General features: G+C 44.4%; 1 protein-coding gene across 5 annotated transcripts in view; it reads right to left on the bottom strand.

Annotated features, from left to right (window-relative positions):
* Positions 1 to 24830, bottom strand: part of STAG1 (STAG1 cohesin complex component) — a 373810-nt gene that overhangs the window by 16744 nt on the left and 332236 nt on the right. For all 5 annotated transcript variants that reach the window (XM_077825490.1, XM_077825488.1, XM_077825489.1 and 2 more), the window contains 4 exons: positions 22978 to 23126; positions 21198 to 21326; positions 8122 to 8327; positions 582 to 753 (listed from right to left, as the gene is read on the bottom strand). In XM_077825490.1, coding sequence (XP_077681616.1) covers positions 582 to 753; positions 8122 to 8327; positions 21198 to 21326; positions 22978 to 23126 — 656 coding nt within the window. The remainder of the gene's footprint in view (positions 1 to 581; positions 754 to 8121; positions 8328 to 21197; positions 21327 to 22977; positions 23127 to 24830) is intronic.

Genomic DNA, 24830 nt, shown 5'->3' with positions numbered 1-24830 from the left:
GGAGTTAAGATCAGTAATTTCAGGTAAAATAAGTTACAGGCATGTTATAATTATCCCCCAAACAAGCATTATAAGCTTAGGAAAAGAGCTTTTAAGTTAAACTTAAAAGAAATTCAAACATTTTTCAAGTTATGAAAATGCACGGTTAGGGGACCCAAATAACCTTAACTCTGCCTTGTGGTGGTGAAAAAAAGAAAAGAAAAATTCCATGTCTTTAAAAATCAGTTAAAACTAATTGAGGGCCACAGACACTAAAATGCCTTAAAATAATCATATTGTTATTGCATTGGATAATTTCAGCATCCTTGTAATATATTTCCCTCCTAAATTATGGCTATGCCCTTTCTACCTTTGTTTTAACAGAGTTTTTTCCTGAGAATCTAAAAAATGATATTATTGACACAATTTATACTAGGCTACCCATGGAACTACCAGCTAAAAGATTTTCCCCCCTAAAATATATGCTGCAAATGTAAAACCACAAATATGTTGTATAACTGCTACTGCTATCCCAACTGTTTTGTTTAGCATGTGTTTCTTGTTCAGCACAATACATTTGAGCCTAACATCTTGGTACATACTTGTGTAAAAAATCTTGTTCAGATCCATGTTCTGACTCATGCTCTTGAATCTGCTCTCCCATTTGTCTAGTGTTCTCTCTCAATACAGTTGAAGTGAGCTGTGGTGTTTGCAGAGCCCCTGGTGTTTGAATGGTGTCGTTCCTGTTTAGCCATGAGCCTTCCAGACTCTCATCTATAAAAAGAAAAATTACATTTAGCTAGTTATTTGAGATAGTGAATTTATTCAGCACAATATTATTATGATTCATAACTTATTCAGGCCAACTTTTAAACAGGATATTTATTGGCGGCACATATTGCATAAAGTATAAGCTTTAGAACGCATATACAGTACTAATTCAGGATTTGAATTTATGTATTCATCCACTGGTACATTTTGATACAGCTCCCTACCTCAGTTAGAGCAAATTCTGCAAAACTGGAAATTTACAAATTCAGTATTTTACACTATAAATAGGTAACTGGGTGATGGATCAATTTGGATTAATCTCCAAGAAGTTTAATTTCCAGCTCTAATTTAATTCTGTATTAGTACTGAGGAGGAAGGATCCCAACTCCTTATGCCAAAGGAGGATTAGAAACAGGATCCATCTCCCTTCTTTGAACTACCAGGTATTCCCAACAACATTTCAACCTCAAAGCAAGTATATCTAATAAACAATAATAATAATCAACCATAAATATTTGTATTGCAGCGGTGCCTAGAGAACCACGTGCTGAACATACACATAGCAAAGATGGTTCCCACCCTAAAGAGCTTACAATCTATTTAGAACGTGAGACACAACATGTGGATATAACAAACAGATGACGGGGAGCACAAGATAAGGATGGAGATCTGGCCAAGGATGGGTCATCAGAGACTTTGGTGGGAGTGGAGTGAGCAGAAGCTAGAAAGGAGAGTCTCTGTTTACAATGGAAGTGGAGGAAAAGAACTCCAGGCAGCAATTGCAGACAGAGTGTTCAATGAGCCTACAGATGAAGGGAAGAAGGGAAATGGGGTGGTAGCTGGAGATGCAACCAGAATCAACCATGAGTTCTTTTAATGTGGGAGACACAAAAGGATGCTTGCTTGTACTTCAAAGAGAATGAACCACAGGGAACGGAGAGGTTGAGAAGAAAGATGAGGGAGCTGATGATGGCGTGGGCAAGGGAGATCAGAAAATGGGATAAGGTTGCTGAGGCAGCCGGAGGGATTAGAGGAGAACAGACAAGAGATCTCAGTTTCACTGATGGCAGAAAGGAGAAGTAAGCAATGAGAGGAATTAGGAAAGGAGGGCGGGGAAGGGAGATCCCACTGGATTTTGTCATTTTTCTCATGCCTTTTTCTTTTTGGGCTTAACTGTTGCCTGCTTGTTCTTGAATTTACCCTAACACAAATGCCCCTGAAGCACCTCTGCCATTCAAATTTATCTTTTCAGTTCCTCCTTTGTGCTTGATTTCCTTTGGGGACGAAGTAATGCCAGTGGAAATCCATATAGAAGGCAGATTTGTGTCGAGTATCAGCCATATATAGACTCTGGACCAGACTGTTGGCTGAGCCTGTCCCAGATCTGGCTGAGCTCCCCCTGTTGGATACTCACCAGACTGCTGTGAGGAGATCCAAACTGAATCCCTGTGTTCTTTAAGCCTCCAGAGCCTGAACAGACTCCAGGCACTGCCCCTGGCTGGGATCCTCTAACACATCCTGAGCAAAGACCCCACAGTCCAACTGCCTAATCACTGGCAGAGGCCACTGGATCCGATCTGCTGCCCTAGGCAAAACATCAGTGTGCTGCCCCTACCACCTCCTTAAAAGTTAGCCTTGGACCCCTAGTGTCTTCCCTGATGCTACAACCCCCACCCCCAAACGTCAAGCAGCTGGATTGGAGAGTGACAAGGCAGACCCCAATGTGTGCCCTTTCCAGGTGGGTTGGCACCAGGTGCCCAGGGCTCTAAAGGGGAGCAAAAGCCCTGCTCAGACACAGAGGGACATGGACATCAGCAGGGGACGGCTTCCAGCCCATTGAACCCAGGTGAATGGGCAGCATCGATGCCTATCCCTCTAGTACAGGAGTTGGGAGGCTCCTTCCCACCGGATAGAGTCAGGGTCTCTGCACCTTGGCCCCCACACACTGGCCCAGCCAACAGCAGGCTGCCCCAGCCCAGTCCTGCCCTTTGTCCCCTGCACTCCACACCCACCATCCTGCAACCCCACTCACCCACCACTGCATCTTCACCCCATCGCAGACCACAACCCCTGCCTGGTCTTGGTCCCCAACAACTTTTCTGGCTCATTAACCCTAGAATTGGATCCTAGTATTCAATACCTCAATCCTGAATCTTGTGGCAACCTGCTATTAGTCAACTGTTATGATAAAATTGGCTCGTTATTTCTACTCTTTCTTGTCTGTCTCTTGACCAGTTTCTAATTCATGAAATAAATTTCTCATCTGCCTACTTATTTCCTTAATAGAATCTTCCTAGGGACTTTGGCAAAGACCTTTTGAGAGTCCAAACAAATGATATCAAGCTGGTTCTCCTTTACCCACCATTTTGCTGATGAGATGCTCAAAGAACTCTATTAAACTAGTGGGACATGATTTTCCTTTGCAGAAGCTTTGCTAGTTAGTCCCTACCATATCACAGTTATTTAGGTGTTTTATTCTATCTTTAACTATTCTTTCAACGAGTTCACCAGATACTACAGTAAGTCTTGTAAGTCTGGAATTCCCAGTATCATCTCAAGGACCTTCTTTTAAAGACAGGTAAAACACTGGCTACCCTCCAATGTTCTGGCATAACTGCTGATTTTATTGACGGTCTGCATATTTTTTGTTTACAGAAGAGCCACTTCATTCCTAAATTCTTAAAACATTTCCTGCAACACATCTGTTCAAATTAAATTCAGGGTATCTCTGCTATACAGTATTTACTAAGCTGGAAGCCAAGATGGGAAAAAATAATGAAAAGTGCAGGACTTAGACAATACTATCCAGTTATCTAAAAACTGCACCTCTGAATAATGGAATCATGTTATAAAACAACTGCAGTAAATGGAATCCTTAGAAAATCAAGTAAAGTTCAGAAATGTCAGACTGCTGGCTGTCCTTGCAGGAAGAAGGGCGTCTGAATGTAGATGTAAAATCTCTTATCTACTTGGAACAGTCTACCATATTTCATAAGTAAAGCCCATAAAACCTTTAAAAGAGGAATCATCATAGTCATAGTGGCATTTGATCAGAGGGATGGAAACAGATTTCTGTTTGTTACATGTACTATAAAAGAAAAAGAACTTAAAGGGGCCAAACTGCTATTGTTCTTGATCTCAGTCCAGCCACACAGGAGAAAGGACTTGGCAGTTCTGAAAATATTTGTAGACAATGGAGTTGATGCCTCCATCCTTATGATATATATATATGATATATATATGATATATATATCCTGAGATTAGACATCAGTGACCACATTATTTATCAGTTTGGGTATCCCAGACATTTCTTCAGGCAACAATCAGAAACACAGCATACGATATTAACTTCCTCCCTTTGTTGACATATTCTTTTCTTTCTCTCCTAACTGAGAAAGATAATGAATCTCTGTTTTTGGCCACACAGCATTCTTTCACAGTGTAACCTTACTAGATCTCTGTTCAATCTATCTATTTTCTCTTGTGGATTGTAAACTCCTGGGAGCGGGGACTGACTTTTTGTTACGTGTTTGTATAGTGCCTGCTACACTGGGGTCCTACTGTGACCATATCCTAGCTGCTACTCAATGCAAATAACACTGATACAAATACTAATGGTGTAAGTCTGGTTAAATGATTTATCACTACTCCTATTTAACATCTGTGTATAACCTTTTAAGGTTACAGGGAGATGCCATGGGATGCAATGACCACCACAAGTTGATGAGACACAGCTTTATGTATCCTTTTCAAACAGTGCAGTCACTACTTTCTCATAGATAACAGTGTCTGGGTGAGACTGGAGCACACATGAAGATCAGATGGCTTAAAATAAACTTAGGAGAATATGAAGTAATGCAAACTGGAATTTCTTGGAGAAGCTAGTAAGCACATGCTCTCCAGCAGCTAAGATAGCATGCAGTTTTGCTGGTCACTTCACTTACCCTCTGGTGGGAAGATTCTGTCCACATCTCTTGGACAAAGACTTGGTCACAGCAGTTAACCAAGTATTTGTCACCCACAGGCTACATTATTGCACTTCTCTCTATTTCAGTCTAAAGAAGAAATTAATGAAATTACAACTGCAACAGAACAGAGCTACCTGTCTCTTAAGTGAAATGAGCCAAAAAACAGCCTGCCCTGGCTCTGCATGTACAACTGCATCCTGATGAAGCTTCTAGTACTAAGATTATAAAGTCTTCATTGGGATAGGCCCATGAAGATTCCACAGATGGCTTTTCCTTCAAGAACAGCAGCACACATCAGAAATGCTACACTTACCAGGACCCAGAACCATCTCAACAACAGGCCCAAGACTCTGGAATACTCCACCAAGAGAAAACAAACAGCCCCACAAACCACCCTCTTGAGGTCACACTATAAACCACACTTCTTTGCCCTAACATTCCCTAAAGAAACAAACAGAAGAAAATTCGGAGCACAAAAAAGTACCAGACCAAGATTAATCTTAGAGCAAAACAGAGAATTATCAGCAAGCTCATAGCTCTCCTACAACTGACAGACCAGGCAGATACTGGGCCTGAGCCTCTTCTGTGCTCAGTAGAAAATGTGTGTGTGGGTGCAAGGGGGAAAGGGGGGCAGGGGGAGCATAAGTAAGTCAGGTATGGCTCCCTGATTTCCTGCTGCAGTTCTAGCCCCAGCACAGTTTGGAGCAACTTGAAGGATGCTCTATTTTGCACCCGTTATTAATGGCCCTGGTAACACTGTCCACCAGTTAAGCACAGTCAGAGTGCAATTAGCTCTCGCTGCTCCTCCTTCTGTTGATACACACATCCCGTTCACTAATGACCACAGAGAGAGTGTTGTAGGTGATGGCTATGGTGTTCTATGCAAAGAATCCCTATAAGGGGAATTAGAACTGAATCCATCTCCTTTGTGGTAGTGAAAACAGAACAGGAAAGACCAGAGAATCTGGCCTACTAAGTTTTTAATCAGTATGCAGCACTTAGATAGTACAGTGATATATCCTACTTAAACATCTATAGACAGAGTCATAGTCATTCCTTATTCCCAGGGAAAAGGGAGGACTTGATTCCATACTGGATTTCAGATTATTACATCTGAAGATTCTAGTTCTTAACTGTGATTCTAGGTTCTCCCATTCCTTTATTAACTGCTTATAAGGGTTCAGTGCTACCAGTGCCAAATGCCAATGTCTAATTTCAAATGTCAACCAAATGATCCCATGGAAAATACATCAGATTTTCTGTGGGCAATTACTGCTATTACTATTGACTACTATCGTTATGTCTTTCCATAGTTCTGAGAGAGTTTACAAGTTGTCTAGCACCATATAAAACGGTTTCTTACCTTTACTGTAACTGTCCTTTGAGATATGGGTACAGACGTGTATTCCACTCCAGTATATGCACACTCAGCATGCTAAAGCTGAACAACTTTGCTTAGTAGTACCCATAAGGGCAGTGCGTGCACCTTCTAGCCCCTTGTAAACCCTAGCATGGCTATTTAAGGACAGTGCCTCCCTGGGCCCCCTCAGTTCCCTTGCACACAGGATCCGAGACTGGAGACTCCAATACAGAGAGGACGGCAGTACTATCCCTACTGTAAAGAGATTTTGGTAGTGTCCCCTGCAACTAAAAGATCCACATCTTCTTGTGACTTGAACTTGGTAATTACATGTCCTATGAAATCACCATTTGAGCCTTAGGGGAAGGTTCCATGTATCATGTATCTATAAAAAATTGCTCTCATTCACTGAGTTTCATCAAGATTGATCCATTAATTTACCAGTGTTTTGTTTAGGTCTCATATTTTACCAGAAGAGGCTAGGCTGCCTAGCCTAGGGGTCAAATCCTCAGCTATACCTTAAGGGCTTTCTGCCTCCTTTCATCCTTCCTGGTCCTCAAGGCTGCTGGGGGTTGATTCAATTATTGATGAAACGTAGAGAAGTTTCAGGGCTGCTCTAAATAGGGTCAGCTTGTAATGATTTTCTTCTGCCCTAGCATGCTCCCAATGAATTTTTAGACCTTGTCTTCACTACCGGAGTAAGTCGACCTAAGTTACGCAACTCCATCTACGTGATAACATAGCTGGAGTCCACATGGTTTAGATCGACTTACTGCGGTGTCTAAACACACTGCGTCGATGGGAGAGCATCTCCTGTCAATTTACCTTACTCTTCTCATTCCAGTGGAGTACCAGAGTCGACAGGTCTGGTCTGCAGTCAATTTAGTGGGTCTTCCCTAGACCCGTTAAAATCGATCCCTGGTGTATCGATTGCAGCAGCATCGATCCCCAGTAAGTGAAGACATGCCCTCAGTAGCAATTTAGAAAGGATTAAGCTTTTTTGTAAATCCTCTGGATAATTTCTGAATATAGAAACTAACACAGAGGTAACTAATTTCTACTCAGACTTTGACTGAAAACCTGCAATGACTTTGCAAGAGTGTCTGTACCTGAAGGTTTTAAAACTCATTTAATCTATACAAAAGTTGCCTTCAGAGCAGGACTCAGAAATGTCTCTAAGTGAAGATCAAGGCACAGCAATACTCTGTCGATTCTGTCTTTAGGTTTGATGCCCACTTTGGGAAAGCAGTCCTGCAAGCGTTGCTTAGGAGGGGATAAGGTTACTATTGTTTGACTTCTTGACTTCTCTGACTTCCCACTTGACTTCTCTGTTTCTTTGGAGTCTTACAATGGTACTTAGAGTAGGAGACAAGGAATGGATGGAGCTCGGGATGTTGGCTCTCTATACGCCATTATGTATGAACATGTGGATCCTTTACGAAGCATGGGCAAGGTTGCAATGGACACTGTTTTCTAGATGGCTCTGTAACAAGGATGAATGTGCATCCGACAAATGTGGCCCAATATAGACCATCACCTCCAAGAACTAGATACTAGTAAGTCACCTTTCTCTGAAGCTTTACTAATTTTTATATTTTTCCTTTTTATCATTTTTCCTGTGTTTTTGCCAAAATGTCAGGCTATGTCAGAATTTAGCACTTGGGTTTGTGTGGCAACGCTAGTGAGAGAATGTAATTTCCCGATCGGAACACAAATTAGAAAAACAGAAATCAGAGGGGGAACAAATAGTAGGGCTAACATGTACCTTTGTAATCATATCCTATCTCCACGCTAAGACCAAATGCTTTTAATGGATCTGGATCTGCAAATCTCAGCATATATCCTCAAGAGTGGGGATCTGTGTAAACGATTTCATAAAGAAAAAGAAAAATCTACCGGAATTTGTAAAACAAGATTTTTGTTATCTATGCAGCGTGTATGTGTATATTTCAGTGTCAACTCCAAAGCCAGACAGAACTCATGAAAGAAAAGGGTTAATTAATGTAATGTATTAATTAATGCATAATGTAAAGCCATACATACCCTCCACCCTTTTTTTGTGAAGTGGAGGTCGTCCTTTCTTATTCCTCACTGAAGATGCTTTGCTGCTACTACTTCCGCTGTTCACAGACATCCTGTCATCTTCACCCCCAGTAACTAGTGAATTTCTATAGGAAATCAGTGGAAGCCATACATCTTCCCGCCTTTCCATCATCTGTTCTGTCAGGAACTTCTCCAAGTATGAATGACTGTGAAAACAGAAGACAATGTCTAAAATAACAACTTTCTGTGCATCATTTCCCCTCTGCCCAACCCTTAAGGGGCCCTCTTCACACTTTTATCTTGAGGCCTTGAAGATCTCCCATGCTGTTTCTTCCTATTTTAATCATACAAATACATGCTGGCAAGGCACCATCTTTCTGACTGAAGATGACTCAATGAAATTCCCTTCAGAACTAGTTAAAACAGCTGCTTAACTGTCTACAAATATTCCCTGAGGAACAATGCAAAGTGCTCTTTCCCCCATAACACACCCATAGTGGTCTGAAATAATTTACTACCTTTATACTATACCTGAATGGTATTTCTCGTCTCAATCCCCATTACAATCAACATACATATTCCATCCATGTAAACAGATGGATTTAACTTGGCAATATTCCAAGCACTGGCATACTTTTTTCAGAGGAACAGTGAGAGAATTATTTTCTCAAATACAACCAATTATTTTGAAATTAAAGATATGGATGATCTGTAAGCACTGGAGCCCAATTGTTCCTGCAGGAGTTCATATATACTTGCCATACTTTTGGAAAAAAACTGAGGGTCTATTCTCCAAATTAGATCTCCACCAACCACAAGTTTTTGTGTATATTCTGGTGAATTTCGGGTTTTTTTTGTCGTTTGTCTTTTTCAATTATTTAACCATACAATCTAAAACAGCCAGTCAGATTAACATGATAATCCATACAAAAACTATGTTAAAAAAGTATTATTATGCTTGTAAAGTCAAGCACTCAAAAGTTAGGAAATCTCAGAATTCAGAATGTCTAGGCAACATTAATTCTATTCTTTTGAGAAATGCATTATGATACAACCTTTAATTACACTGTCATTTAACACAATACCCCTGGATGTGTCATTGGCAGTGAGGGCCAAACCCAGGACTTCTGGAGCTAAAAGTATGAACTTCTATTGCCTGAGCTACAGGACCCAACTAGAGTAGTCAGGAGGTGTTAAATTAAAAACAAGTGTGGAGGGTGAAAAGAGAAAACAAATGAGCACTCATTTAGCACAAAGTCAAGATGCTGAGAACAAAATTAATCAAGACACCAAAGGAAGTGAAGAGAAGAAATTTTTTAATTGCCTCCCCACCAATGCTAGGAGCCTGGATAATGAACATAAGGAACTGGAATGGCTCATTTATGAGCATAAATTCAACCTAGTAGGTATTACAGAAATCTAGTGGGAAGGTTCACATGACTAGAATGTTAAAATCACTGGTTATAACTTATTTAGGAAGGAATGAGTGAGCAAAAGGAGAGGGGGAGAAGCACTCTATGTCAACAATTACATTACCAGTTTCTGAGTCACTGATGACTTGGAAGCAGATAATCTTGAATGCTTATGATCAATGTCCTAACAGATAAAGCACAAGATGGTATCTGCTAGACATCACCAAATTACACTAGAGAACCGGATGACTGACTCCTTACGCACATATCTATAACATGTAGGGAAAAAAGCTGAGTGATTATGGGGGACTTCATCTGAGTGGCATGCTAGAGGTCTCATGCTGCCGATGCTAAAGCACCTTCAGAATTTCTAAAAGTTATAGATGTATCTATAATTTTATCTATAATTACACTTCCTAACTCAAAAAGTGCTGAATCCAACAAGGGGAAATTCTATATCACACCTTGTCTAATAGCTTAGGTACAAGTGACTATGATTTGATCACATTTGTTATGTTCAGCAGAAACAAGTCCAAATGAGTAATTTATATACTTGGTGCTTTAAAATGGCCAATTTCACAAAGCTGAAAACAACTGATGAGCCAAATCAGTGCACAAAAAGTGTGAATAATAACTGGGAATTGTTTAAAAACATTTTAATAGATATCTAAAAGGGCCATAAATAGAGAAAGAAAGCCACTCCTTAACATCATCAACTTGGCTTAGAGAGAAAGTGACATCAAAAGACAGTTACCTGTTCTGTAAGTGGTGTTCTTTGAGATTAGTTGCTCATGTCCTTCCATGTTAGGTGTGTGTGCTCGCCACATGCACCGGTGCCGGAAGTTTTTCCCTCAGTGGTATCCGTAGGAGACTGGCTCTGGCACCCCTTGGAGTGGTGTCTGTATGGCACGGTATAAGGGATGCTGCCGGCTCCCCCCACCCTCAGTTCCTTCTTGCTGGAAACAATAGCAGGGGGGAAGGAGGGCGGGTCATGCAACGGACATGAGCAACACATCTCAAAGAACACCAGTTACAGAACAGATAACTATCTTTTCTTTGAGTGCTTGCTCATGTCCATTCCATGTTAGGTGACTCCCAACCAGTACCAGCGGAGGCGGGTAGGAGTTCATGGTTGTGTAGGTTTGTCATAAACATAAAGATAAGGGTAGCATAAAATCCCTCCTTGCAGCTGTACTGAATTGCTTTACCTGTAAGGGGTTAAGAAGCTCAAATAACCTGGTTGGCACCTGACCAAAAGGACCAATAAGGAAAGAAGATACTTTCAAATCTGGTGAGGGAGGGAGGTTTTGTTTGTGCTCTCTTTGTTTGTTCCCTCTCCCGACAGAGAGAGAAGCCAAGCAGGTAAAACATCTCCTGAAAACATACCTGAAATGATTAATTTAAGATTACAAAAATAGTAAGTAAGGCAAGGAAATGCGTTAGATTATCTTTTGTTTTAGCTTGTGAATTTTCCCTATACTAAGAGGTAGTTTTATTCCTGTTTTGTAACTGTGAAGCTGAGTCCAGAGGGGAGTCCTCTGTGTTTTAAATCTTTTTATTACTCTGTAAAGTTACCTTCTATCCTGATTTTGCAGGTGTGATTATTTTACTTTTTTCTTTATAATAAAGTTCTTCTTAAGAATCTGATTGATGTTCAGTGTCCTAAAAACTAAAGGGTTTGGTCTGTGTTCACACTGTAACCAATTGGTTAGTATATTATTCTCAAGCCTCCCCCGGAAAGGGGGTGAAGGGGCTTGGAGGGATATTTTGGGGAAATAGGGATTCCAAGTGACCTTTCCTGAATTTTTGTATGAATCACTTGGTGGTGGCAGCAATACCGCCCAAGGACAAGGAAAGGAATGTGTGCCCTGGGGAAGTTTTTAACCTAAGGTGGTAGAATATAAGCTTAGGGGGTCTTTCGTGTGGGTCCCCACATCTATACCCCATAGTTCAGAGTGGGGAGGGAACCCTGACAATCTTGTAACAGCTCTGCTGAACCCAGCGTCATCTCTGGCCGGCTGGGTGATGGCATAGTGTTCCGTGAACGTGTGAACCGAAGACCATGTTGCAGTTCTCCAAATGTCCTGGATGGGGGACATGTGCCAGGAAGGCCGCCGAAGACACTTGCCCTCTCGTTGAGAAGGCCTTCACCAGAGGCGGCGGTTGGACCTGCACCAACTCATAACAGGCCCAGATGCAGGAGGTAATCCAGTTGGAGATCCTTTGAGATGACACCGGAAGGCCCTACATCCTCTCCGCTGTTGTGATGAAGAGCTGCATCAACCTGTGGAAGGGCTTGGTACGCTCCAGGTAAAATGCCAAGGCATGGCGGAAGTCCAGGGTGTGCAGCTGCCTCTCCTCATTGGTCTTGTGCGGCTTAGGACAGAACACTGGGAGGAAGATGCCCTGGTTGATATGGAAGGAAGACACCATGTTCTGCAGGAAGGCTGGGTGGGGTCTCAACTGTACCTTGTCTTTGAAGAAAACTGTGTAAGGTAGTTCTGCGGTCAGGGCTTTAATCTCCAACACTCATCTAGCTGATGTCACTGCCACCAGGAAGGCAACTTTCCACAGTAAGTGGGAAAGGGAACAAGAGCCCAAGGGTTCAAATGGCAGACCCATGAGCCTGGAGAGAACCAGATTGAGGTCCAACTGTGGGTCAGGATCCCTAATAGGAGGAAAGAGCCTTTCGAGGCCTTTCAGGAACCTGACGGACATCTCGTGCGAGATCACCAATCAACCCTGGATTGGTGGATGAAAAGCCTAGATGGCAGCTAGGTGAACCTTGACAGAAGAGAGGGCCAGGCCCTGATTCTTCAGGAAGAGCAGGTATTCCAAGATTGACCGAAGAGAAGAGCACTTCGGGGAGATGCTATGTTCAGATGTCCAGTGGGAGAACCTCGTCCACGCTGCCAGATAAGTCACTCTAATGGAGGGTTTTCTACTTCCCAAAAAGACCTGCTGCACCTCCCTGGAGCAGGCTTGCTCTTCTGGGTTCAACTATGTAGCATCCATGCCATGAGGTGGAGGGACGTGAGGTTGGGGTGCAGGAGGCGACCATGGTCTTGCTAGAGAAGGTCCGGACGGTTGGGCAGCAGCCACAGGGAGGCTACAGCCAGATCCCACAGCATGCCGAATCAATGTTGGCGCGGCCACGCCAGGGAGATCATAATGACTCTGGCCTTGTCCCTCTTGATTTTTGACAGGACTCTGCTGATGAACGGGATGGGTGGGAATGTGTCTATCAGGTCTCCCAAACCTGGACAGGAGAAAGGCGTCTGAGAATGCACTCTTGACAAGGCCCTGCAGGGAGCAAAACTGAAGACATCTCCTGTTCTGCCTGGTGGCGAACAGGTCCACTTGGGGAGTTCCCTACCGCTGGAAGAGCGTTTGGACCACTTCTGAGTGGAGTGACCACTCATGGTGAGGAAAGAAGGACCTGCCGAGGCCAAACTGCCAGCATGTTCCTGATGCTGGGGAGGTGATAGGCTTCCAGGTAGATCACACGCTGGATGCAGAAGTCCCATAGGCGGAGTGCCTCTTGACAGACGGCTCACGAGTGCACTCTCCCTTGCCTGTTGATATAAAACATCGAGGCCGTGTTGTCCGTCAGCATGCGAACCACTTAGCCCTCAAACCACTCAGCTGGATAACTGTGGGAGGAAAACCGCGCAGGCGAGGCGAGCCATCCTGAGCTCTTTGACATATGCAACATCATCTCCCCTGTGGACCACGTACCTTGCATCCGCAAAGGACGTGGGCTGTCGAACAGGACTCTGCCGAGGACTGTTCCGGGGTCAGTCCACCACGGCAATATGGTGAGTATCTCCGGTGGGATGATGTAAACCTTGTTCAGGTGATTCCTGGACGGGGCATAGACTGTGGCCCGTCATGACTGGAAGGGTCGCATTCAGAGCCTCGCATAGCTAACGACGTATGTGCACACAGCTATGTGGCCCAGCAGCCATAGGCAGACCCTGGCTGTCGTGAGAGGAAACGCAGAGACTCTGGCGCTGAGGTACCTCGTCATCTGGAATCTGTCATGCAGCAGAAATGCCTTTATCCTGGTGGAGTCGAGGACTGCCCCGATAAACTCTATTCTTTGTACAGGGACAAACGTTGATTCTTCCTATTTTATCAACAGGCCCAGTCTCCTGCACATGGTCAGCAGCATCGTGACAGCATCCTGGACCAGGAGTGACCCTTGACCAACCAGTCGTTGAGGTACGGGTAGATCAGGATACCCCAATGCCTAAGGTAAGCTGCCACCACCGACATGCATTTTGTGAACACCCTCGCTGCCACTGCCAGGCTGAAGAGGAGCATCGCAAACTGATAACGTGCGGATCCCACTGTGAAGTGGAGGAAGCATCTGTGTCCTTGAAAGATCGCTATATGAAAGTATGTGTCCTTCAAGTCGAGGGTGGCATACCAGTCCCCCGGATCCAGGGAGATCATGTGGAACCTCAACTTCTTAAGATACTTTTTGAGGTCTTGCAGGTCCAGGATGGGCCTCAGGCACCCTTTGGCCTTTGGAATCAGAAAGTAACGGGAGTAGAACCCCTTGCCCCTGAAGTCTAGGAGGACTTCTTTCATGGCCCCTACCTGCAGCAGGCCTTGCACCTCCTGATGCAGTAGACTCTCGTGAGACGGATTCCTGAAGAGGGACTGGGAGGGAGGGTGGAATGGGGGAGTAGAAACCAATTGGAGGGTATAGCCCTGACCCACAGTACTGAGGACCCAACGGTTTGAAGTTATAGACGGCCAGGCCAGGAGGAAAAAATAAAGGTGGTTGGAGAAGTGGAGGGGGTCAGGATCCAGGACTGTAGCTGGAATGTCGCCCTCAGGCACATTCTCAAAATGCCTGCTTCGACCCCTGCTGGGAGCAGGACAAGCCAGCCTGTGCCAAGGTAGAGGCCTGCTGGCCCTGACTATAGGGGGTTGGACTAGATGATCTCCTGAGGTCCCTTCCAACCCTGATATTCTATGATTCTATGATTCTATGTTTATAGCCCTTGCCCGTCTTCTAAAAGGGCTATTGCCTAGGCTGGCTGCACTGCTGGTTGGGAGACTGCGGCTTAAATGGCTTCCTCTGCTGCTGCACCGGAGTGTATAGGCCCAGGGTCTTGAGCATAGTGCGCGAGTCCTTCAGCCTGTGTAGCTTACTGTCTGTTTTCTTCGCAAGCAGAGCTTGGCCTTGAAGGGGAGGTCCTGGATGGACTGTTGGACCTCCACCGACAAGTGCGAGGACTGCAACCACGCTGCCCTCCTCATAGTTATGGCTGAAGCCATGGTCTGTGCTGCCGAATCAGCCACGTCCTGCAGCGCTGCCCTCGCCACTCCCTACCTCTTTTCCAGGATGGCCTGGAACTCTTTTCTGGGGTCCTCCAGCAGGGAATCAAGAAATTTGGCCATTGATTGCCAAATATTAAAATCATAGAGGCCCAATAGGGCCTGATGATTCGCCACCCTCAGCTGTAGGCTTGACGACGAATAAACCTTTCTCCCAGAAAGGTCCAGTTTCTTTGCCTCTTTATTTTTGGGAGTAGCCTGTGGTTGTCCCTGCCTTTCCTGCTCATTGACTGCAGACACCACGAAAGAGTTCAGGGCAGGGTGGGTATGAATATCTTCATACCCTCTTGCAGGCACATAAGTACTTGCGCTCTGCATGCTTGGAGATTGGGGGTAGTGATGAGGGGGTCTGCCAAAGGGTCTTGGTACTCTTAGTCACCCCTTCATGCACTGGCAGCGTGACTCTAGCTGGGGCTGTCTAGATGAGGACGCTGAAGAGGGTGTCCGAGGGCTCCTCTAGCTCCTCAGTTTCTAGTCCCAAGTTTGAGGCTACCCTACTCAAAAGCTCCTGATGAGCTTTGGCATTGTCCTGGGGGACTATAAGCGGAGGCCCCATGATGGCCTCATCAGGGGACGAGGAGGACAATGCAGGTGCAGCAAGTGTCACGGCTTGTGACCTGCTCAGCAGGGCCTTCTTCCCCTGTATGTTGCATCTGGGGGGTTCCAGGCATGGTGGCTTCCCTCTTAGATGGGCGGGAGACCGTGGCCAAAGACTTGTTGGAGCCTCCCAACACTGATTTATGCCCTTGGGACAGCTGCAGGAACCCCCATGGGTTCCGGGGTGCCATGGCATAGGCCATTGACCCTGGGACCATGGTAATCCTGGCGGTGCCGCAGGGAGGACTGGTGCTGTCAAAGGAGAACCTTGATCTGCCTGCAGGGGTTCTTGGTGCAACTCTGAGCCCTGAGAGGGAGGGCCGTGTTCCGGAAACCAGGACCGCACTGAGGCTGACCAGGCGTCTTGGTCCTGACTGCGTCCACCTCCATGCTCCGAGTGGGATCCGTACATGGGCAACGACCCACCGCATTGAGATCCCAGAGACCAGCGTCAGCGTTCCCGCGGTGGTACCCTGGTGATCTACTCCGAGATGTTGAGTGTTGACGCTGGTGTGGCGACCTATATCTGTAGGCCTGTGACCAGTACTGAGAGTCCAGATGGGGGCTTTTGCAGGATCGGCGTCGTACCGAAGGGGAGTGGCTATGAAGCTCCCGGTACCTGGGTCATGGGGTCGTGCATGCCTCGGTAGGTCTGTGCCACACTACCGGCGACTGATGCTTCGAGCCCACAGAGCGATGGCTGAAATCCAGAGACTGGCACCGAGGGCTCCAACTAGTAGGCAGCCCTACATCTAATGCATGGTGGCTGTCAGCAGGTGAGCGGTGGTGGGATGCTCCCTGAAGTGGCGAGTGGAGCTGCATAGAAGGGGACTGAGGGGGTGGTCCAAGGGCAGGCTTACCCCTTGATTTTGGAGCTGCCATTGTTGACGCGGGTGGCACCGGGAGGGACAAGATATCCTGCATCACCTGCAGGGCCTCTGGGGTCGACAGCATCTACAGGTGCCCGACTCCTGTGCCGCTGTCAGCGGTGGGCGGGGGCACGGGCACATCCCAGGATGGGCTAACCTGCTCAACTGAGGCTGGGGCCAGATTCCCACTTGGAGATGATGAGCTGTCCTTTGTGGGTCTAGGCTCGCCTCCCGCTCTCTCCGTGCCCTTGCGAACAGGAGACCGACCTCTCCCAGTCTTCCTCTTCTTGCTGGCCAGTGTTGGGGAGGTAGATTTTTGCCTGTCCGATGATGGTACCAGCGGGGTGTTCTGCACCAACGCCGCGATGCTGTGCACAGAGCCCGATCGCGGCTGCTCTGGTGCCGGTGTCAGCGCCAACTCTGTAAGGAGCACTTTAAGTCGAATGTCCCACTCTTTCTTAGCACCTTAAACAACTGGTATGGGACTTTTTACACCGGACACAGTTCTTAAACACCGTGAAGCGGGGCATGCCCCGTCCCACGGCTAAGTCCCATCTGGGACACCACAACTAACTAACAACACACTGAGGGAACTAGTTATATCAGTTAGTTAGTATTATTTACAACAGAAAGTTCGCAACTAACAGATCTGGAGAAGGAAAGGTTTGCTGAAGCACAGGAAAGTTTCAGCACCGTCACTGGCGGTAAGAAGGAACTGAGGGTGGGGGGAGCTGGTGGTGCCCCTTGTACTGCACCATACAGGTGCCACTACAGTGGGCGCCAGAGCCTGTCCCCTATGGATACCACTGAGGGAAAAAACTTCCGGCACCGGTGCATGTGGCAAGCACACACACCTAACATGGAATGGACATGAGCAAGCATTCGAAGAAGAACTATAACATATAATTAAATATAAATATAATTAATGGAAGAAAGGAGAACGAATATAAGTCTGAAGGTACAAATTGTAGAAAAATAATAAGGGAAGCAAAAGTATGAGAAATCTGTGGTCAGCAGAGTTACAGACATTAAGGAGGAGTTTTTAAAGTATTTTAGAAGGAAAAAAAATCCTAACAATAGTATTGGTCCATTACTAGATGGAAATGGTAGATTTGTCAATAATAATGCAGAAAAGGCAGTAAATATTTCTGTTCTGCATTTGGGAAAAAGTCAGACGATGTAGTCACACCAAATGATGATGAAATACTTTCCATCCCACTAGTGTTTTAGGAGGATGTTAAACATACTATCACTAGACATTTTTAAATCGGTAGGCACAGATAGCTTACATTCAAGACTTGTGAAAGAGCTGGCCGAGGAGCTCTGGCCCATAAATGCTGATTTTCAGTAAATTTGGGGAAGTTCCAGAGGAATAGTGGAAAGCTTGTGTTGTTGTAATATTTAAAAAGAGTAAATAGGATGACCCAGGTAATTACAAACCTGTCAGCCTGACATCAATCCTGGGCAAAATGTAGGAACCAGCTGATACAGAATTCAATTAATAAAGAATTTAAAGAGGATAATATAATAAATACCAATCAACATGGATTTATGGAAAATAGACCATGTCAAACTAACATGGTAACTTTTTTGATGAGATTACAAATTTGGTTGACCAAGGTAACAGCAAAAAGAAAAGGAGTACTTGTGGCACCTTAAAGACTAACAAATTTATTTGAGCATAAGCTTTCGTAAGCTACAGCTCACTTCATCGGATGCACAAAAGCTTATGCTCAAATAAATTTGTTAGTCTCTAAGGTGCCACAAGTATTCTTTTTCTTTTTGCAGATACAGACTAACACGGCTGCTACTCTGAAAGGTAACAGCGTTGATGTAATAGACTTTTGTAATGCATTTGACATGATACTGTACACAATATTTTGATAAAGAAACTAGAACAATACAAAATCAACATGGCACACATTAAATGGATTAAAAGATGGCTAACTGATAGGTCTCAGTTAATCATCATCATCGAGCAGGTGTGTTTCTAGTGGGGTCCTGCTAATTGCTATTGAACATTTTAATCAACAACCTGGAAGAAAATGTAAAATCATTACAGATAAATTTAGCAGAACGAAGACTGGAGAAAAGACAAATAACAAAGAACACAGATCACTGATAAAGCGTGATCTGGATACCTTAGTAAGCTGGGTTCAAGCAAACAGCATGCATTTTAATATGCCCAAATGTAAAGTCACATATATAGGAACAAAGAACACAGGAGATACTTACAGGATGGAGGACTTAATCCTGGGAAGTAGAGACTTTGAAAAGGACTTGGGGGCCACGGGACAATCAGCTGAACTTGAGCTCCCAGTGCAACCTTATGCCCAAAAGCACTAATACGATCCTTGGATGCATAAACAGGGGAATATTGTGTAGGAGTAGGGAGATTATAGTAACTCTATATTTGACACTGGATGACTGCTACTGGAGAATTGTGTCTAGTTCTGGTGTCTACAATTCAAGAAGGATGCTGATAAATAAAGGAGTGTTCAGAGAACAGCCACAAGAATGATTACAGGATCGGAAAACAGGCCTTTTAATGGCAGACTCAAGGAACTCAATATATTTAGCTTAATAAAGACAAAGTTAAGGGATGACTTGATTACAGTCTACAAGTACCGACGTGGGGAACAGAAATTTGATAATGGAAGGCTCTTCAATCTAGCAGACAAAGATTCAAAGGCTGGAAGTTGAAACTCCACAAATTCAGACCAGAAACAAGGTGCTACTCCATTGGGAAATGGAGACAGTCTCTGTCATCAGATGGAGAAGGTTTATGGGGGGCATGATGGAGTGATTTCTCTCATGATTAAAATCCTCAAATAGGCAAATACCTCCTTCACTCTGGACATGCCCTTTAAAGTCTTGGCCTAACTGCCCTAGATCAGTCAGTCATTCAGGAAAAGAATCATACAAATTCCAACACAAGGCAGGGCAGCTGATACGAGTGCCTTGTGCATACTAGACAAATGCACTGGTTTAATTAATTCTATTTGAAATTCAGTGTAGCTAAACTGGCGTAAACTCCTAATACTTAAGCTGGTTTAAGCCTGTCTTATATTATCTTAAGTTGGTAATTTACTGATGCAAGCTAAATTGACATAAACAGAGTTTAAACTGGTTAAAGTGTGTTTATACTAGAGGTTTAACTAGGCTAACTAGTTCGATTTTTTTCCTCTCGTACAGACCAGGCCTATGATTTTCACAATGATAAACTGAAAAGGAAGTGGTCTTTACACTACATGAACTGATAGCACACCTGAGAATTTTTTGGCAGAATGACCTTTGATCGGGGTGGGCAAACTATGGCCCATGGACCGGATCCGGCCCGCAGATTTGCCACCCCCGTGGTGCTGCAGGCCCCACGCTGCTCCAGGAAACAGCTGGCACCATGTCCCTGCGGCCCCTGGGTACCTCCTCCAAAGCTCCCATTGGTCAGGAACGGGGAACCATGGCCAATGGCAGCTTTGGGGGAGGTACCCACAGGTGCGCGGAGCCCTCTGCGCCACCTCCCCCAGGGTCGCAGGGACGTGGGGCTGGCTGCTTCCCGGAGTGGCGTGGGGCTGGGGCCGGGGCACGCAGGGAGCCTGCCCTGGCCTTGGTGCATGCTGCTGCTACCCCTGAGCCGCTCCAGGTAAGCGACACCGGGCCAGAGCCCATACCCCGAACTCCTCCTGCACCCCAACTCCTGCCCTGAGCCCCCTCCTGCACCCCAACCCCCTGCCCTGAGCCCCGTCCCACGCGCTATACCCCTCCCTGCACCACTTCCCTGAGCTCCCTCCCGCACTGTGCACCCCCTCCAACACCCCAACCCCCTTCCCTGAGCCCCCTCGTACACCCGGCACTCTTCCTGTGTCCCAACCCCTTGCCCTGAGCCCCTTCCTGCACACCACACTCCCTCCCGCACACCAACCCCCTGCCCCAACCCTACATTCATGGCCCTGCATGCAATTTCCCCACCCTGATGTGGCCCTTGGGCTAAAAAGTTTGCCCACCCCGCCTTAGAGCCACTGAGGTCAGAAATCCTTTAGATAGTTCTTTGCAATCACAAATCTTAATGACCAAATCTTGAATTTCTGATCTTTCACAAAAACAGACAATTCTGCTGTAAAAGAGGAATATATTTTTGGAGTAATCTTTGACTCCTCACTCTCCTTAGACCACATCCAGGCTGTGACAAAATCCGGATGTTTCTTCTTCCACAATATATTAGAAATCCCACTCTTCCTATCTGTCTTGATGTTTGATGTCTTGTCCTCATTCTATTAATCTCCTGCCTTGACTATTGCAACATTCTCTCTCCTCTCTTTTTGATACCCACATCTCCTGCTTATAGCCTTTCCAAAATGCTGCCACTAAAATAATCACCCTTACCCATCATTCCTATCACATCAACCCTCTCTTTGAATCACTTCATTTGTTCCTCCATATCCATTCCCCTGCATGTCAAATTCAGCCTTCCTGCTCTAGCCTTCAGGGTCAACACCATTCTGCCCTATCTAGACCTACATCAATGGTTAGGCAGCAACCGAGCTGGAGTTTTGCAGATTGCTGTGGAGCCTAAAGCTGGGACACAGACACTTAAATTTGAGTATTAGGTGCATAAAGTACCTTTGTGGATCTGGGCCTAAAGCAGTGATCCTGTAAACATACACATGGTTAAGTTTAAGTTCAAACATTGGCTTCAGTGGGACTACTCATATACACAGGTATACATATTTGCAGGACCAGGCCCTTTGATTGCAAATACCTTAAAGCACACAGTTTAACCACCCACCACAATGATGAATAATACAGTTTAGCAAAGCCCATAACAAGAAAACAGAATATCACTTACACAGTCTTCTTGTCCTGTCGCAACAGTTTAGAAGAAAATTCACTAAGCACTTCAAGGAAAGCAAGGTTAGGAGGTGGATATTCTTGTCCTTTTTGATTCTGGTATTTGAAGGCAAATTCTATGCCATCTCTATAGTAAAGAAAGATGTAAAATGTTTACAATTTTGTGAACAATTTCCTGTACTGCTGTAAGCTTTTCATTCCTTTTAAGAGTCTCAGACTTTTTTAGTTCTAGTGCCACAAATACAAAATACATATTTTATTTTTAAAGAAACAGATAGGGAAGTCAAAGGAACTTTTAAAATTCATAATGTTTTGAGTGACATATCAAACACACACAATAAGTATTTGTGGATTTTACTCTCTTTCTCTTCCATCTTTTCAATCTAACTTATTTTTTTCCTCTTTTCTCTTTATATTTTACTCTTCATCTTTTCTGTCTCTTTTTCTTTGTTCATGTCTTTTCCATCCTCCTGAAAACAGCTTGTGTCAAATTAAAATAAGTAAAGAAATGCTAAACATTTTAGAAAATATTTCTATTATTCCAGTAGTTAAATTTAGTACACTAAATTAAAACACTTTACGCTCTTTTACATGCGGTACTTAATAATTCTGTTTATAATGGGAATACATTATAACCTTTAGCTATAGAGACAAAAATAAAAGTGCAGCATACTGTATTTTTATTTATTATATATTATACCAAAAAAAAGCTACATTAAAAGAACATTATTAAGGTCGCAAAGTCAAGCACTCAACAGTTGGGAAATGCCATTTATTACGGTTGCTTGTGCAACCTTAATTGGGACTCCTTGTGTGTATGCATAATGGTACAGCCTTTAATAACATATGCATTCATGTGCCTTTGACCTTATCAACTGCACTCTGTCCACCAATGTTTCACTCTTCCAAGAATTATTCAAATATTACAAACTTGTGAGGAAATTCAAACTACCACCATATTTAAAAAATTAACCTGCCACAAAAATGTGAGAGATTAATATGTGGAAATTCTTTCCTCACACCTAATTAAAATACACTGTGGTACAGGATTGGCAGTGTGACCCTGCAGGTCTAGAAAGAGGACTTCTATACCAAATGGAGATTCCCATCTTTCCAATGAGTCGAGGCATTTGCTTATAGCCCTGGGTGGTTCTGAGATAGTGAACTTTAAAACTATTCCACACATAAAAATGTTAAAGTTAACTGAGCTACTTTTAAGAAGTAATTTAGATGTACCAGTTTTTTCCTCTCCCTCCAAACCAGATACGCAGTGTAGTTGCAGCTGTGTTGGTCCTAGGATATCAGTGAGACAAGGTGGGTGAGGTAATATCTTTTATTGGACCAACAGAAATTGGTCCAATAAAAGGTATTACCTCACTAACCTTGTATCTCTGAACCATTTAGTCAGATAAAAGAAACAGTCCATATTTTTAAATTAAGTCTCCAAAACATTTTTAAAACAGTTTTTTTAAATAAAATGTGGCGCATGATGAATCCATGATGATGTGGCATAAAGCACTTTATCAGCACTTGTTTGGTACAGCCTGCATAATTCACATATGGCACTGTAATACATGTGCAACATGGCCATCTCAATTTCATCATGATAAAAGCTTTGTATTCATGTCATCATCAAATAGCCTCTCTATGTTCACATTCACACACATGTATTATATTTACACACACACACACTCTCTCTCTCTCTCTCTCCTTTTGGGAAGAATATGCTGAGGCAAACTTTTAGTTTAATTGAAGACTGAATATTTCACACCACTCACTTGTGCAGCGTGGCCACGGCCTCTCTTGTCTTGATCTGATCCAGCCCAAAGGTGAGGGCAAACCTACGGGCCAGTTCCTTAATCCCACTGACGTGGGCAGACGTCCTGTCCAGATTGGGACCTTGTTCCTGAACAAGCTCATTAAACAGCTAGAGAAAGAATTGAAGTGTTAAAAACCCATGAGATAGAAAACATTTTTCTAAAGAAGGATGATTACCTTAACAAATGAAAGCCTTTCCATCGACTTCAATGGGCTTTGGATCAGGCCCTGTTTTAGCAGCTCCTGAAGCAGGAATCACAGTGGAAAGCTGTGGCTCTCAGTGCAAATTTCTCACTCATGTAACATTTCTGAATAAATAGGTTAAATAATTGATAAAGAACCTCATTTTAAGAAATCATCTTTGTATGGAGGTGTTTCTAATAAGGTTCCACAGGGATCAGTGGTAGGCCTGTTTTCAACATTCTAATCAATAATCTGCAGGTAAATATAAAGACACTACTGATAAAATTTGTGGATGAGACAAAGATTGACGGAGTGGTAAATAATAAGGAGGACAGAGCAGCCATACAGAGTGATCTGGATCAGTTGGTAAACTGGCCCATTCAAACAAGATATGTGATTCTTGGATGTTCATAAAGGGGAGTAGTGAGTAGGCATAAGGAGATGCTGGTGAGACCAATACTGGTGGCCCACAATCGGGGCTGGCCTTACCATGAGGCGAACTGAGGCGATTGCCTCAGGTGCCAGCCTGTATGTGTTTGTGTGTGTGTGTGTGTGGGGGGGGGGCACTAGGACCCAGAGTGTAGAAAATTGTGTCTGCTGCTGGTGCATATGTATTCTCTCTGCTCTAGATGCACAGAGATGGTGGAGTGCTGTGCTGGAGGAAGGAGGGCACAAGAGACATAACAGGCAGGCAGGCAGGAGAAAAGGTGAGAGGGAATAACAGAAAGCAGCAGGAGCTGCAGGGAGAGAGAGGAGAAGCAGCCTCTTATGTACCTCTCTAGCACCCCAGGAGCCTGAATTGATTAACACCAGCTTCCCAGGTAGCTTCCTGTTTCCTGCTGCTTCCCTGAACCCACTTGAGGAGAACAGGCAGTCAAGTGAAGTAGTAGGAGCCAGTTAGGCCCTTAAGATTTTGATATCTTCCCTCCCTCAGGCCCTGCTACCAGTCTGCTTACTTATCCCCTTCAACTGAGTGTTGAGAGCCACTATAGCTGGCACAGAACAGCAGTCATGAGTGAAAGAAGAAAATGCCCCTCTGGGGCAGCATTCAGAAAAAGAAAGCAAGCAAAGGAAACTTTTCTGTCTAAGCAGGAAAGAGCTCTCCTGAGATACACAGACACAAATGTTCACGATGAGCCTTCCGGCCCTGGTGAGGATGTGAGTGGTGAGGAGATGCCTGATCTGCCAGTTAGTCAGAGTGCAGGTGACCTGGCAGCTACTGCAGCATCCGTATCTCCATCTCAAATGGATGTAACCATGCACATTTCTGAAGAAAAGTGTAGATCAGAGAAGAGTGTGGTGGAGGCGCAAGAAACAGCTGCTGCTGCTGAGTTTAGTTCCTTAAGTCTAGATGATCCAGGACTGTGGACCCACTTCAGCAGTAGCCTGAGGGACTTCCTTCTACTGCATGGGCCACAGCAAGTGAAAAACTTCATGCTCCCCAAAGACAATGAAAATAGAAGTTTCCATCCAACACATTACTGGCAAGAAATCCCCAATGGTGACAAAGTGGAGAGGCCATGGCTTATGTACTCAAAAACCCAGAATGCTGCATACTGTTTTTGTTGCAAACTCTTCCAGTCTAATGTTCCAGCCACATTGGGTTCTACAGGAAAAAAGGACTGGAAAA

This window comes from Eretmochelys imbricata, chromosome 9 (genome assembly GCF_965152235.1).
Source record: "Eretmochelys imbricata isolate rEreImb1 chromosome 9, rEreImb1.hap1, whole genome shotgun sequence".
Classification (NCBI taxonomy): domain Eukaryota; kingdom Metazoa; phylum Chordata; order Testudines; family Cheloniidae; genus Eretmochelys; species Eretmochelys imbricata.
Note: the sequence above shows the minus strand (reverse complement) of the source record. Positions and strands in the feature narration are given on the sequence as shown.